The sequence below is a fragment of the Phocoena phocoena genome, chromosome 6 (genome assembly GCF_963924675.1).
Source record: "Phocoena phocoena chromosome 6, mPhoPho1.1, whole genome shotgun sequence".
Lineage (NCBI taxonomy): Eukaryota > Metazoa > Chordata > Mammalia > Artiodactyla > Phocoenidae > Phocoena > Phocoena phocoena.
In genome coordinates this window covers 78,190,296-78,203,121 of record NC_089224.1, presented here as the reverse complement: position 1 = coordinate 78,203,121, position 12,826 = coordinate 78,190,296, and the positions used below count along the sequence as shown (strand labels likewise).

The 12,826-nt window shown below is 46.3% G+C and overlaps 1 protein-coding gene across 1 annotated transcript; it reads right to left on the bottom strand.

Moving 5' to 3' along the window:
- Positions 1-3,417: 3,417 nt before the first annotated feature.
- SPATA31G1 (SPATA31 subfamily G member 1) lies at positions 3,418-6,900 on the bottom strand. The gene is made up of 3 exons (XM_065879907.1): positions 6,880-6,900; positions 6,594-6,711; positions 3,418-4,937 (listed from the first exon to the last, which is right to left on the bottom strand). The coding sequence occupies exons 1-3, from the start codon at positions 6,898-6,900 to the stop codon at positions 3,418-3,420; spliced, it is 1,659 nt and encodes a 552-aa protein (XP_065735979.1).
- Positions 6,901-12,826: the final 5,926 nt, after the last annotated feature.

Here is a 12,826-nt window from a genome sequence, read left to right as displayed (position 1 = left end):
ATAGCCATCTTCCCACAGGATAAGTGCTGTGATTAGAAGATGGGTTTCTAACCAAAAATATGGCATCAAATTAGATCATGGAGGACCAACAGTTCACCACAGAGGCGAAAGCAAAGATGGAACTATAAATCTAAAATCTTGAAATATATTGGGGTCCAAGACACTGATCCTGCAAGTAGCCCTGAGAGTAGTGGTTACATAGTGCCCAGGATGCCAGTCATTAGTTTGACCGAACTGAACAAATGTTAAATGGTTTGTTGATCTTGCCCAGCCCTACAACCTACTGAGGGCTTAAAAAGACTTAAGAATATAGGACTTGGATGTTTCATAAAGCTATTCAGAGTTGCATAGACTCATTAAATGGCCCTATGTCAAGTGGAAATTCAGAATTGCATTGTCTTTGAGACTATGAGACTATTTTTCTGGGGGTGGATAGGTGGGGAGAAGGAAAGTACCTTCAGTTCCACTCCTGGCCAGCAGGTGGTAAGTTGGGCTCAGACCCTATAGACAAGTTAGGGCTAAATAAAACTTTGGAACAGAATAGTAACATTAGTGAGAGGAGGCAGAGGGAAGCATGTACCTTCTGACTGTTTCTCAACCAACTATACAGAGAAGAGCGAATGTTATAGATTGGGAAGAGCACTGGTTTGGGAGTGTGAACTTGACCTCACAGAACCTCACTGTCTTTGAAGGGCTTGATAGCCATAATATCAGGAAAGCAGTGCTATCAACAAGACATAAATTGTTATGGGGCTGCAAAGAAGGGGAAACCGTACCAAGATAGGAGAATCTGAGAAGGCTGTGGAGGCAGTCTGAGCTGGGGGTTAAAGGAAGATGGGAGGCTTGACATGGGGTCAGAGCATGCTTAAGAAGCATCAGGTTGACTAGCAAGGGAGTGAATTCTGAGAGGCCAAACCACATTGTGAAGAACCTCAAATGCCAGGTGTGAACTTTATTCTAATGATCTTGTGGGTCCTCTGGGGGTTTAGGCAGGAAAGTAACCGTCAGATCTCAGGGCTAGAGAACTTTTTTGTTGTTGTTGTGGCAAAATACCGTAAAATTCATGCAAAAATTTCCAAGTGTACAGTACAGTATTGTCAACCACATTGTTGCGTATAGACAATTCACTTCTTTTTCATTGACAGTTCACTTTTTTTTTTTTTTTTTTTTTGCCTCACAGTGCGGCTTGTGGGATCTTAGTTCTTCGACCAGGGATTGAACCCAGGTCCCTGCAGTGAAAGCACTGAATCCTATCTGCTGGACCGCCAGGGAGTTTCCAACAATTCATGTTTTTTTTTTTTTTTTTTTCCTTCGGTACACAGGCCTCTCACTGTTGTGGCCTCTCCCGTTGCGGAGCGCAGGCTCAGCGGCCGTGGCTCACGGGCCCAGCCGCTCCGCGGCATGTGGGATCTTCCCAGACCGGGGCACGAACCCGTGTCCCCTGCATCGGCTGGCGGACTCTCAACCACTGCGCCACCAGGGAAGCCCAACAATTCACTTTTTAAAAAACTTTTATTTGGGGGAATTTCCTGGTGGCCCAGTGGTTAGGACTTGGTGCTTTCACTGCCGTGGGCTCGGGTTCAATCCCTGATTGGGGAACTAAGATCTGTAATGCAGCCAAAAATTATATAGTATTCCCAATAACCGGAGATAATCATTTTTTTTTTTTTCTTTTTTAGATTGGGGCGTGAGGTTAAAGGAGGAGTCAGGAGCAGGCTTCTGGCTTCAGTACGGGGGTGGATGTTGTACACCCCTTCAATAGGAATTCGCACATTGGAGGACAGGGTTAAAGGGAAAATGAGTAAGTTTTAGACAGGTTGTATATGAGACAATACTAGTAGGTGGTAAGATAGGTGGATCCTGAAGCCTAGAGATGGTTAAAAAATGACCCATGTTTTGAAATATGGCACTTAATGGAATGGGTTCAAGACACTATGTTTTTAATGGTATTGGTAAAATTGGATATCTTTTTTGGGGGTTGGGGGAGTTAGATTCTCTCCTCATACTGTACTCAGAAATTAGATTAACAATCTAAACATAACATCTATGGGAATTCCGTGGTGGTCCAGTGGTTAGTGCTCTGCCCTTCTACTGCAGGGGACACGGGTTCAGTCCCTGGTTGGGGAGCTAAAATCCCACATGCTGCACGGCATGGCCAAAAATAAATAAACAAACAAACGTCCATGAGGGTGCTAGAAGAAAGTATTTTAGAATCCATAAGGGAACATGTTGGTAGATTTAAACTTTGGCATGGTAAAATCGCTTTAAAATTAGAAAATAAGCTACAGATTGGGAGAAACTATTTGCAGCATATTAACAGGTTGAGTTAATATCTGTGACAGGATAATGCCATTCCCAAACCCCCTGACCAATGCCCACGTCCTAATCCTTGGCACCTGTGAATATATTGTGCTACATGGCAAAAGGGAATTAAAGTTGCAGATGGAATTAAGGTTGCTAGCCAACTTACTTTAAGATAGGAAGAGTATCTTGGATTACTGAGGTGGGTCCAATGTAATTAAAAGTGTCCTGAAAAGTGGGAGAGGGAGGAAAAAGTGATGTGAGAAGAACTTGACTTGCCTTTGCTAGCTTTGAAGATGGAGGAGGAGGGCCAATAGCCAAGGAACGTGGGCAGCTTCTAGAAGCTGGGAAAGACCAGGAATGAGTCCTACCCAGTGCCTACAGAAAGGAATGTGGCCCTGCCAACCTCTTGATTTTAGCCCTGTGAGACTTCTAATAAAATTAATTTATGTTGTTTTGTGATAATTTGTTATGGCAGCAGTAGAAAAGTAATAAAATACCCAGCAAACAGTGCAGTAGAAAAATGGGTATATGATATGAACAGGCAATTATAGAAAAAATCCAGCGATCGCTAAACATATGAAAAGGGACTTGTTTTTGTGGCCTTGGAGATGCATGAGCTAAACTAGAGAGAGAAAAGAGCAGAGGGCTGACAAGAATTGGCTAGAAACATGTGGGGAACTTGTGTATCAAGTATGTGAAGAAGGGGACCATACCCAGGACCAAGAGCAGCTGCCTAGACCCAGACCAATTTTTCTTCTGTTGACTTGCTGTGAAGTTTTTCTCAAGGGCAGCATTGGTCTGTGCTCCCCTGGCCTTAACAGCTTCACCCTGTAGAGTGAGGACTCCAGGTTATAGACTCCAGGTTGATCATCTGTGAACAGCTTGAAAAGAAAGTTAAGCCTATAGAATCCTGAGCTCTCTACTTCTGGGACCTGATCCTGAGGAGATACAGCTGCAGCAGAATAGGGAACCGTCATTTCCAGTACCCCAGACTCCAAAAAAGACATGAGTGGGGTTTGTCTAGTTCAGCTAGTTTATTAGGATTTCCTTTGTGTCTCCACCCCCCAACTGGTTTGGCTTCAGGTCTTGGGGTACTTATATTGGGTGCCAGTACTACCAGCCTTTTCTCTGCTGACTGGATTTGGTGGGCAGGGGTCCATGGGTACCCAGAAATTTGGCTAACATCCTTTGGAGACCCCTGGTAGGGGGAGCCTGAGGTGTGGGGGAGGAAAGACGCTTCTGGGCCCAAGGGCAGTGCTTACAGTGCCAAGGGGCCAGGATGTCACCAGCTCCCAGCCTTGCCCCTCTCTGATCTTGGGAACCTGAAGCCTTGGAGTGAGGCTGCGGGGAGGGAGCAGTGTGTCGAGAGCTCTGGTCCCTGTGCTGAGATCTTTGCAAAAGTCTGCTTACAGGGACCTCTGCTAGTCTGGCCTGGGCTAGGTGGCTTTTCCCTGTAACTGTTGTTGACCCCAATTTTGCATCCCCTTCTCCGTGGTCTCCTCCTTTGGGTTTCCTGGGGCTCTCTCTCTTTTTGGCTGAAGATAGAGCTGAAGCCTTGTTCTGTCTCTTGCCTGAGGCTGGAACCTCAGGGTATGAGGGCTCTTCTAGGCCTGGGCAGTGAACACATGACCCCTGGGATGACATCTTCACATTCATTCTTTGCTCTTTCTGAGACTCTTGTTCTGCCCTGCCAGACTTCCATAGCTGAGGTTGGATAGAGGCGTGGGAGTGATAACAGTGGGGGACCTGGACAGGCTGAGTTACTGTGCTCTGAGGTTTAGGGGGATGACAGCTTGAAGAGTTGGGGCACAGACTGAGGGGATGAATCTGCTGTGGTGGGCAAGAAGAGAGTCTCCGGGTGGCTTGAGTTGTGGAGCTCAGGGCAGGGGAGCTGCCAAATGATTGACTTGGGCCAAGAGATCTGGAAGCAGGGCTCTGCTGTAGTTTCTTCAGCCTGAGTTCTAACTCTTTACTCCAGTGCCAGGCCTGGATCCCAGAGTGTGTGGGCACCTTTGGGACAGCCTCACCCTGGGAGGATGGAGTCTCTGCCTTAGACCCTGGGAACAGCTCTCCCTTGGGTAGGCCAGGCTGGTTGGACTCAATCTTCAGAGCTTCAGCTTGGGTGAGAGGCCAGGGTACTGGCTGGAGGGGATCCACTGCTGGAAGGCTGGGGTCCTGGGGGATCCCTCTTTGTTGCACATTCCTCCACACAAACTCAAGGTCAATGTGTGGATCTGGTAGAGGAGCAGAGAGTGACCTGGGGATTGGGGCTGGGAGTTCAGTGGTCCAGCAGTTCCCTCTCTGCTCCACTGTTTCCCCCTCAGGTTTACAGTTGCATTGGTCTCCAATAGGCTCACTTGTGTGAGACTTTGACATAGAGTTTGGGCATGGGCTGGGACCCCACAATGGGGACACAGGAACACAACAGGTTTCTTTCTGCTCCATGTGCCCCGCAGTAGGCTCACAGTCAGATTGGACTCCCAAGGGGTTGGCTCCACGTGGATCTTGAGGTAAACTGCAAGCCCGGAGCTCAGAGGCCCAGGAGTTCTTTCTCCTTTCTATGTCCCCACATGTAGCTTCAGAATCAAACAGGACCCCCGTAGGGCTAACTCTGAGGGAATCCAGTACAAGAACTGCGGGTGGGCTGAAGGCCAGAGATGGCAATTCAAAAGCCCAGGAATTCCGGGAATGATCAGTGTCCTTCCATGCAGTTTCTGACCCAGTGACCCCTCCCACAGGATTGATTCTGTGGGGTTCTAGAATAGGAGCTAGAGATGGGCTGTGGCCAGGGCCTGGAGATTCTGAGGTCCAGAGGTTGTCTGTCTGCCTCATGGCCTCCCACGAAGCTTTGGACTCAGACAAGACTGCCTGGGCACCCGTTCCTAGGGACTCCAGCAGAGAGGCTGAGGGAAGGCTGGGAGATGAAACTGGGTCTGCAGAGACCCAAAGATTTTCTCTACTCTGCGTGCCCTTCCACGGAGTCTCAGATCCTGATGGGACACATGCAGGCATGGTTCCATGGAGTCCTGGGTCGACGTCCAAGGCTGGGGGCTCAAAGGCCCAAAGGTTTGTTGAATTTTCTCTGCATCTCCACTGGGGCTCATATCCAGATGGATCTCCCAGGGGACTGCCTCCCTGGAGTTCTGGCAGGGGATGTGGGGGAGGGCAGGGGGCTGGCGTTGGGGGCTGAAAGGCTTGAGTACTCTCTTTATGTCCTGTGGTTCCCCACTGAGTCTCATATACAGGTGGAACTTCCAGGGTGCTTGTTCCTTGAGGCTCTGTCATGGGGGCTACAGATTGGCAAGGGACTGAGGTCGGAGGCTCAGAGATCTGAGGATTCTCTCTTCGCCTTGTGGTTTCCCAGAGGGCTTCAGGTCCAGAGAGGCCTCCTATAGGGCTGACTCCTTGGCATTCTGGCAGAGAAGTTGGGGTTAGGCTGGGAGCTGGCACTGCTGGCTCAGGGGTTTTGGGGTCCTCATTTTGCCCCGTGGTCCTCCATGGGGCCTCAGACCTAGTTAGGTCTCCCAGAAGGCTAGCAGGATTTTCTGCTAGGGAGGCACAGAGTGAGTCTGGAATGTGTTGTTGGAGGCCAGGATCCCATGGCACCTTCCACCAGACCTCAGATGAATGGAAGAGTTTGGAGGGCCTGGTTCTTTGGAGGTTAGGCTGTGGGTGCAGGGCTTGATCCTCAGAGACCCAAGGGGCCTCTCTCTGCTGTGTAAGCCACTGTGTGTTTGCCTCAGTGCCAGATAGGACTCTCTTATGGTCCATGGGAAAGAATTTAAGTTGGAGGGGAAGTGATGGGACAGGAGGGGAAGATGGGGAGGGAAGTTGCTGAGGGTCAGAGGCCATTCCTTCCAAATCTGTAGTATGGACTTCATGTGTAGGAAGTGGGGTTGGGGAGCAATACTGGGGAAGCAGCAATACTGGGGTTCTAGGCAGGAAGGCAAACTTATTAAAGAAGACAGAAGGACTGACAGACAACTTCAGGGGAGAGAGGCCACCTGAGCTCAGGAAGATGGCCTCCAAGGACTCACTGTGCAGAGAGGGGAGACCCCAGAAGAGCTGGCTTTCTCTCTGCTGTAGGTGGCTCCCTGATGCAGTCTTGTGCCTCACAGGCAGGTTGGTCAAGATCTGAAAGGTGGGGAAGGATCTGGAAGGGTCTGGGGTCTGCGTGAGTACTTGCTCTAGTGTCCCTATGGCCTTGTGGAGGCCCTCAGAATCACAGGATGGCTGGGATGGGGCTGTGGTGGCTTGTTCTCCAATAAGAGCTTCTTTGGGAAGAGAACATGGCTTCAGTGGATCCAGAGATACCTCCTCTTCCTCCTCCTCCTCTTCTTCTTCCTCCCCTGACTTCTGCTTCCACAGGCGATCAAGGAAAGCCACGCGGTACAGAAGTGGTAGGCCCTGGGGAGTGGAGAAAGATACAGTCTTTCTGGGGAGTGGAGAAAGATACAATCAAGCATGAAGCCTTTTTCAGAGACACAAGATGTACCGTTAAGCCCTCAGTCTTTGTTCTACAGTGAGTGAACAGTTGCTCACTGGGGCCCACATCTGTGGACAATAGTCACTTACCCATCTGGTGTTAATGGCCATTACCCAACTACATTTGGAGATCGGCATTCCCTTACATAACCCCACATCTAGGGTCAATGATCATTCAGCTGGCTTGAAATCTAGTGTTAATGGTCACTCACCCAGCCTCACATTTAAGGCTTATAGTCACTCTTTTGAGCCCACATTGATGTCAATGATTCCTTACCTGAACTCATGTGGTGAGTCATTTACCCAGCTGCACACCTATGTCACCCACCTTGCCTTGCATCTTGTCCCCAGAGTACCAGGGCTGAAGCTGTCGCCATCTCCCAAGCTGCCACCACCTCTGGATCTGCCAAACCACGAACAAGAATAGTGTTACCAGGTTCCCTGGACTCAGAAGGCAGCTGCTGCCACAGTGTCTGCAGGCCAGGGCATGGGTCAACTGGCCCCAGAGAAGCCCCACGTCCCCCTCAGCCCCAAGCAGGCCCTCTGGCAGCCATTCCATTTTCCTCAGCCTAGTGGCAGTTTACCCTGAGGTCATCACTGCATCACAGAACAAAGAACTCCCATCCCCCACATACCTAACAGCAGTCTCTGAATTTACAGCCCAAAAATTGCTCCCACCAGACAACTCATACTTTATTCAGTGAAAGCTTAGTGGTCCCCTTTTGTCTTGATTACCAAGGTCAGAATTATCTTCAGGCATTGTGGTTGAGGACATGGATTCTAGCATCAAACTACCTTATTCAAATCCTAGCTCTGCCACTTCCTACCTGTGAAATCTCAAACTACTTTATCTTTCAGTGCCTCAGTTATCTCATCTGTAAAATGGGGATAATATTATTACTTACCACATAGGGTTGTTTTGAGGGTTAAATGAAAACATGTATATGCTTAGAGTAGTACATAGTATATGCTATGTTAAAACATTATTTCTTTTTTTGCCATAAATGATCAATAACCAATCTATAACAAGAATAGAATAGAGGAGAGTTTTATTTGAGCCAAGCTGAAGACTGTAGCCCAGGAGACAGCCTCTCAGATAGCTCTGAGGAACTGCTCCCAAGAAGCCTGTTTTCCAGCACAGCTTTATATCTTGTCAGAACAAAGGACATCAAACATGACAGGGGTACATTCCTTCAACGTTTCAAAAAAGACAGATTAGCTCGTACACAGCAAGTCAGTATGACCTTGGTGCCTGGGAAGGGAGCCTTATCGTCAAAGGAGTACTAGCATTGACATCCCAGGAAGGAAGGCATTTATCTCTAGTTTCATAACAGATATTCTTTACTTCTGGACAATGCACCCTTTTCTTTCTTTCTTTTTTTTTTTTTTGCATGCTTTTCTTTAATGATTAAAGCAGATGTGCAATGTATGTTTGATAGACCACAAGACAGGCTTGTAGTTAGTATAAAGTTCAAGTCAAATCATATATAAGCCAGAATGACTTCCCTATACCTCAGTATATGAAAATTTCTTCCATCACTTTTAAGGTTCCTGATTACACACCTCATTCCATCTTTAATAGATGGAGTCTGTTTCCTCTTTTACATCTCATGTCTTTAGGTTGCCCGAGACCTTTTTCACAAATATTCATGTTAAGGATGACAAATCAAACATGTTTGACCCTTTTTTTTTCATTTGCCCCTCTTTTCCCTAAAACCACCACTCTGTTTCACGTCAACTCCTCTTTTTAGGGTCAAACTTCAACATCTGCCTCTGCAGTCCAATTCAATGCCTCTCTTCTCACCCCATCCCCCATCAACTGCCCGCTTAGTCTGGTAGAAGAGCACTGAGCTGAAGTTGAGGAGACTTGGATTTTCTAGCTCTGTCACTGTTTGGCCATGTAATCTTGGGCAAGAAAGTTTTCTCCATGGCTACCATGATTTGGACTAGATTTATTCATTCAGAGAATATTAAGTGCTTACTATGGATCAGGTATCGTGCTCAGGCTTGAGGAGGCAGAAGTAAGACAGGGTCTCTGTGCTAAAGTAGGTCCCATTTCAGTGAGGGAAACAGTCAAATAATAGACAAGTAAAATAGAGATATGTACAGGGTATTAAGGGGTGTGGAGGACATCTAACCACCTTGGGATAGGGGGTTGCTTGTCAGGGGGTGCTTCCCAGAAGAGATGACCAGTGCTTGCTTGGTTTGAGGAATCAAGAAAATGAGAGTGTAGGGAAGAGAGGACAATCCAAGCAGTAGAAACAGCCTGTGTAAAGGTGGTGGGTCAGAGAAACCATGTCCCATTAGGGAAATTGAAGGTGTTGCAGTGCAGCTGTAGTATTAGTTGAGGGTTGGGGAAGCAGTAGGATAGACAAGATCACAAAGGGCCCTGAATACCAGACTAAGAAGTTGGAAATTTATCCTGAAGGTGATGGGAAATAATTGAAAATTTTTGAGCAGGGAAGAGACAAGATCAAGTTTGTGTCTTGGAAAGAACACTCTGGCTATATTGAGGGCAAAGAGATTGGTTAGGGAAACTTTGCTTTAGTTTAGGCAAAATGAAAGATGAGGCCTGAACCAAGGCAGTGATGGTGGGAATGGAGAATAACAGGTTCAAGTAGAATTCTAAAGTTATAGTTGATTAGACTTAGTTACCAGTGGGATAGGGTGGAGTAGGGAGGGAGTTGAGAATGACTCTAGGGATTCTGACTTGGGGAACTGGGTGTGTATATTAGTGACATTTTACTGAGGTAAGTAACACAAACCTGGTAACCAATTTAGGGTGAGGGGACAATGTGTTCCATTTTAGACATTTGCATTTGAGGTTCCTGTGACAAGGAAATGTCAGGCAGGAGGCAGATAGATACATGTATCTGAAGCTTGGGAAAGTAGTCTGTGGGGGAGATATAAATTTGACAGCCACCAGTATATATGTAGCAGCTGAAACCATAAAACAGCTTAAAGGTACATACTGATATTTAACATTTGGCCCAGACAATGTGGCCAGCAGTTTTTTGTTTTTTTTTTAAACTTGAATGGTCAACATTATAAGATTAGTAGATTGTACGTAATAATATTTTTGGCTTAAAATCTGGCAACATAGGGCTCTCATTCCCACAAAGTAATAACCATTAATTAATTAATTAATTTTATTTATTTATTTTTGGCTGCATTGGGTCTTTATTGCTGTGCACAGGCTTTCTCTTAGTTGTGGTGAGTGGCGGCCGCTCTTCGTTGCGGTGCGCGGGCTTCTCATTGTGGTGGCTTCTCTTGTTGCAGAGCATGGGCTCTAGGCGCAGGCTCAGTAGTTGTGGCGCACGGGCTTAGTTGCTCCGCAGCATGTGGGATCTTCCCAGACCAGGGATCGAAGCTGTGTCCCCTGCATTGGCAGGCGGATTCTTAAACACTATGCTACCAGGGAAGCCCAGTAAAGACCATTGAGAGCTAAGTAGCAGGGGCTCCCTTAGTGGCCATGTGCTTTCCAGTTCACCATGTTCTCTTTGTTAAAGCCGAGGCTGAGGGCTAGTTGCTGTTTATCATTGTGCCTATGGTTTTGTTGTTTTCTTACACTTGCCTATTTTTAGTCATTTGCATTACCTGCCTGGTATCTGAGTTTCCTACCTCTGGATGAATAAAGTAAGTTGAGTTCTGATAGGAAATAGAGAAGGCAATGCTGAATTCTGTGCTAGCTAATTTACATTTATGGCAGGATAATCTACTAAGTTGCTGTCTGCTACTCATTGCCAAAAGAGACATTCAGTAGGATAAAAAGGTAACTTTGCTCTCCTCTCTTCCAGGAATTCTAGGTTTCTTGTCTCATGGAATAGTTAATGGATTTTGAGCTTATTAGTCCCAAACTAAAGTTGCAATACACCTGCTCTACAACCTTATCCAGGCTCTCGTGTGGGAGGAGAATTTAATTTAGCTGGGTGCTCTTCAGAAGGAGAAGATGGAGGAGATGCTGGGTGGAAAGAAGAGAAGTTGCCCAAGGATAGCAGTGGGTTCAGGGACTTGGGAAAAAAGAGATATTGCAATAGGCTCCATGAGTGACAGAAGTCAATTAGGAGGCAGCAGGGCTTCTGATGGGGAGAGCTGATTTAATAGGGCACTAAACATCTAGTACATAGTCTTGGGAACTGCAGCAAAAGATGCTGATATATATACTTGGTAGAGATGCTGTGGAGCCATTTGCCTTTGAATGGACTGTATGAGTTTAGATAATGCACATCCCAGTGGCAACCATGACAGGATCAAGACCCAAGTTTCTTTCCTAAGTGGTTTTTTTTTTTGGTCAATGTATATCACAATAAAGAGGGGAAAAGCACCCTTCCCCAACCCAAATCATGATTAATATTAGATGTCTTCCAACCCTGGTAAATGAGAGTTTCGAACCAGGTTTAATTTAATTTAGAAAAATTAAGTAATGTGATGTTTCTTGTGGTTTCAGTGTTGTGGAACAAATTTATACTCTAACATTTATCTCATTTAATCTTTACAACTCTTTGAAGTAGGTATTGTTATATTCTTTCACATAGGGGAAACTGAGACACAAAGAAATTAACATATGTTAACTATTATCATTATTATTATATCTATATATCCATAGATATGTAGATATCCCAGAAGGCAGAGTTAGGGATTGAGAACCCCCTTGTATTGTGAGGAATCATTTGTATGTGAGAGAAATTAAAATCCAGGGACTTCCCTGGTGGTCAGGTTGGTAAGACACCGTGCTCCCAATGCAGGGGGCCCAGATTCAATCTCTTGTTGAGGAACTAGATCTTGCATGCATGCTGCAACTAAGAGTTCGCATTGCTGCAACTAAGAAGCCTGCATGCCGCAACTAAAGATCCTGTGTGCCTCAACTAAGACCTGGTGCAGCCTAAATAAATAAATAATTTTAAAAAAAGAAATTAAAATCCAATTTAATCCAAATAAAAATCTGGTGTAAACAAATGGGAATGTATTGACTCATATCTGAACAATCCAGGGGTAGGGTTGGCTTCAGGCAATTGGATTGATGCAGAGATTCAATTCGATGTCATCGGGATTCAGTTTTCATTTCTTTTTCTTTCTTTTTTTTTTAAGATTTATTTTCTTAATTTATTAATCTATTTACTTAGGCTGTGGCAGGTCTTAGTTGTGGCACATGGGATCTCCGTTGCAGCATGCGGAATCTTTATTTGCGGCATGCGAACTCTTAGTTGGGGCATGCATGTGGGATCTAGTTCCCTGACCAGGGATTGAATCTGGGACCCCTGCCTTGGGAGCACAGAGCCTTTTTTTTTTAAAGTAATATCTTTTTTAAAATAATTAATTAACTAATTAATTTTTGGCTGTGTTGGGTCTTAGTTGCTGCGTGCAGGCTTTCTCTAGTTGTGGCAAGCAGGGCCTACTCTTCGTTGCGGTGCACGGGCTTCTCATTGTGGTGGCTTCTCTTGTTGCGGAGCACGGGCTCTAGGCATGTGGGCCTCAGTAGTTGTGGCATGTGGGCTCAGTAGTTGTGGCTCGCGGGCTCTAGAGCGCAGGCTCAGTAGTTGTGGCGCATGGGCTTAGTTGCTCCGCGGCATGTGGGATCTTCCCGGACCAGGGCTTGAACCTGTGTCCCCTTCATTGGCAGGCAGATTATTAACCACTGCACCACCAGGGAAGTCCCTGGGAGCACAGAGTCTTAGCCACTGGACCACCAGGGAAGTCCCTGACTCTCTGTCTTCTGTGCTGACTTTATTTTTAGGTGTTGTGTGGTAGCAAGTTCAAGTTAAGCTGAAAATGTGGTGTTGCTATGACAATATTGTGCTTATGGGTTCCAGCTGGTCATGCATACATCATTGAACTACTCACTGAACTGTACACAGGGGAACAGGATGCTTCCTCTGGCAGGTCTGAGTCACATACACATCCTTGGAGTAAGGGTATGGAGGGAAGAACACTATCTGCACATGGCCTGAGACTGAAGAAGTGGGGGTCTGGTCATTCCTCCAGAAAACATAGACATCCTGTTTCCAGAAAGGTGTATGCATGCTGGTATCAAAACAAA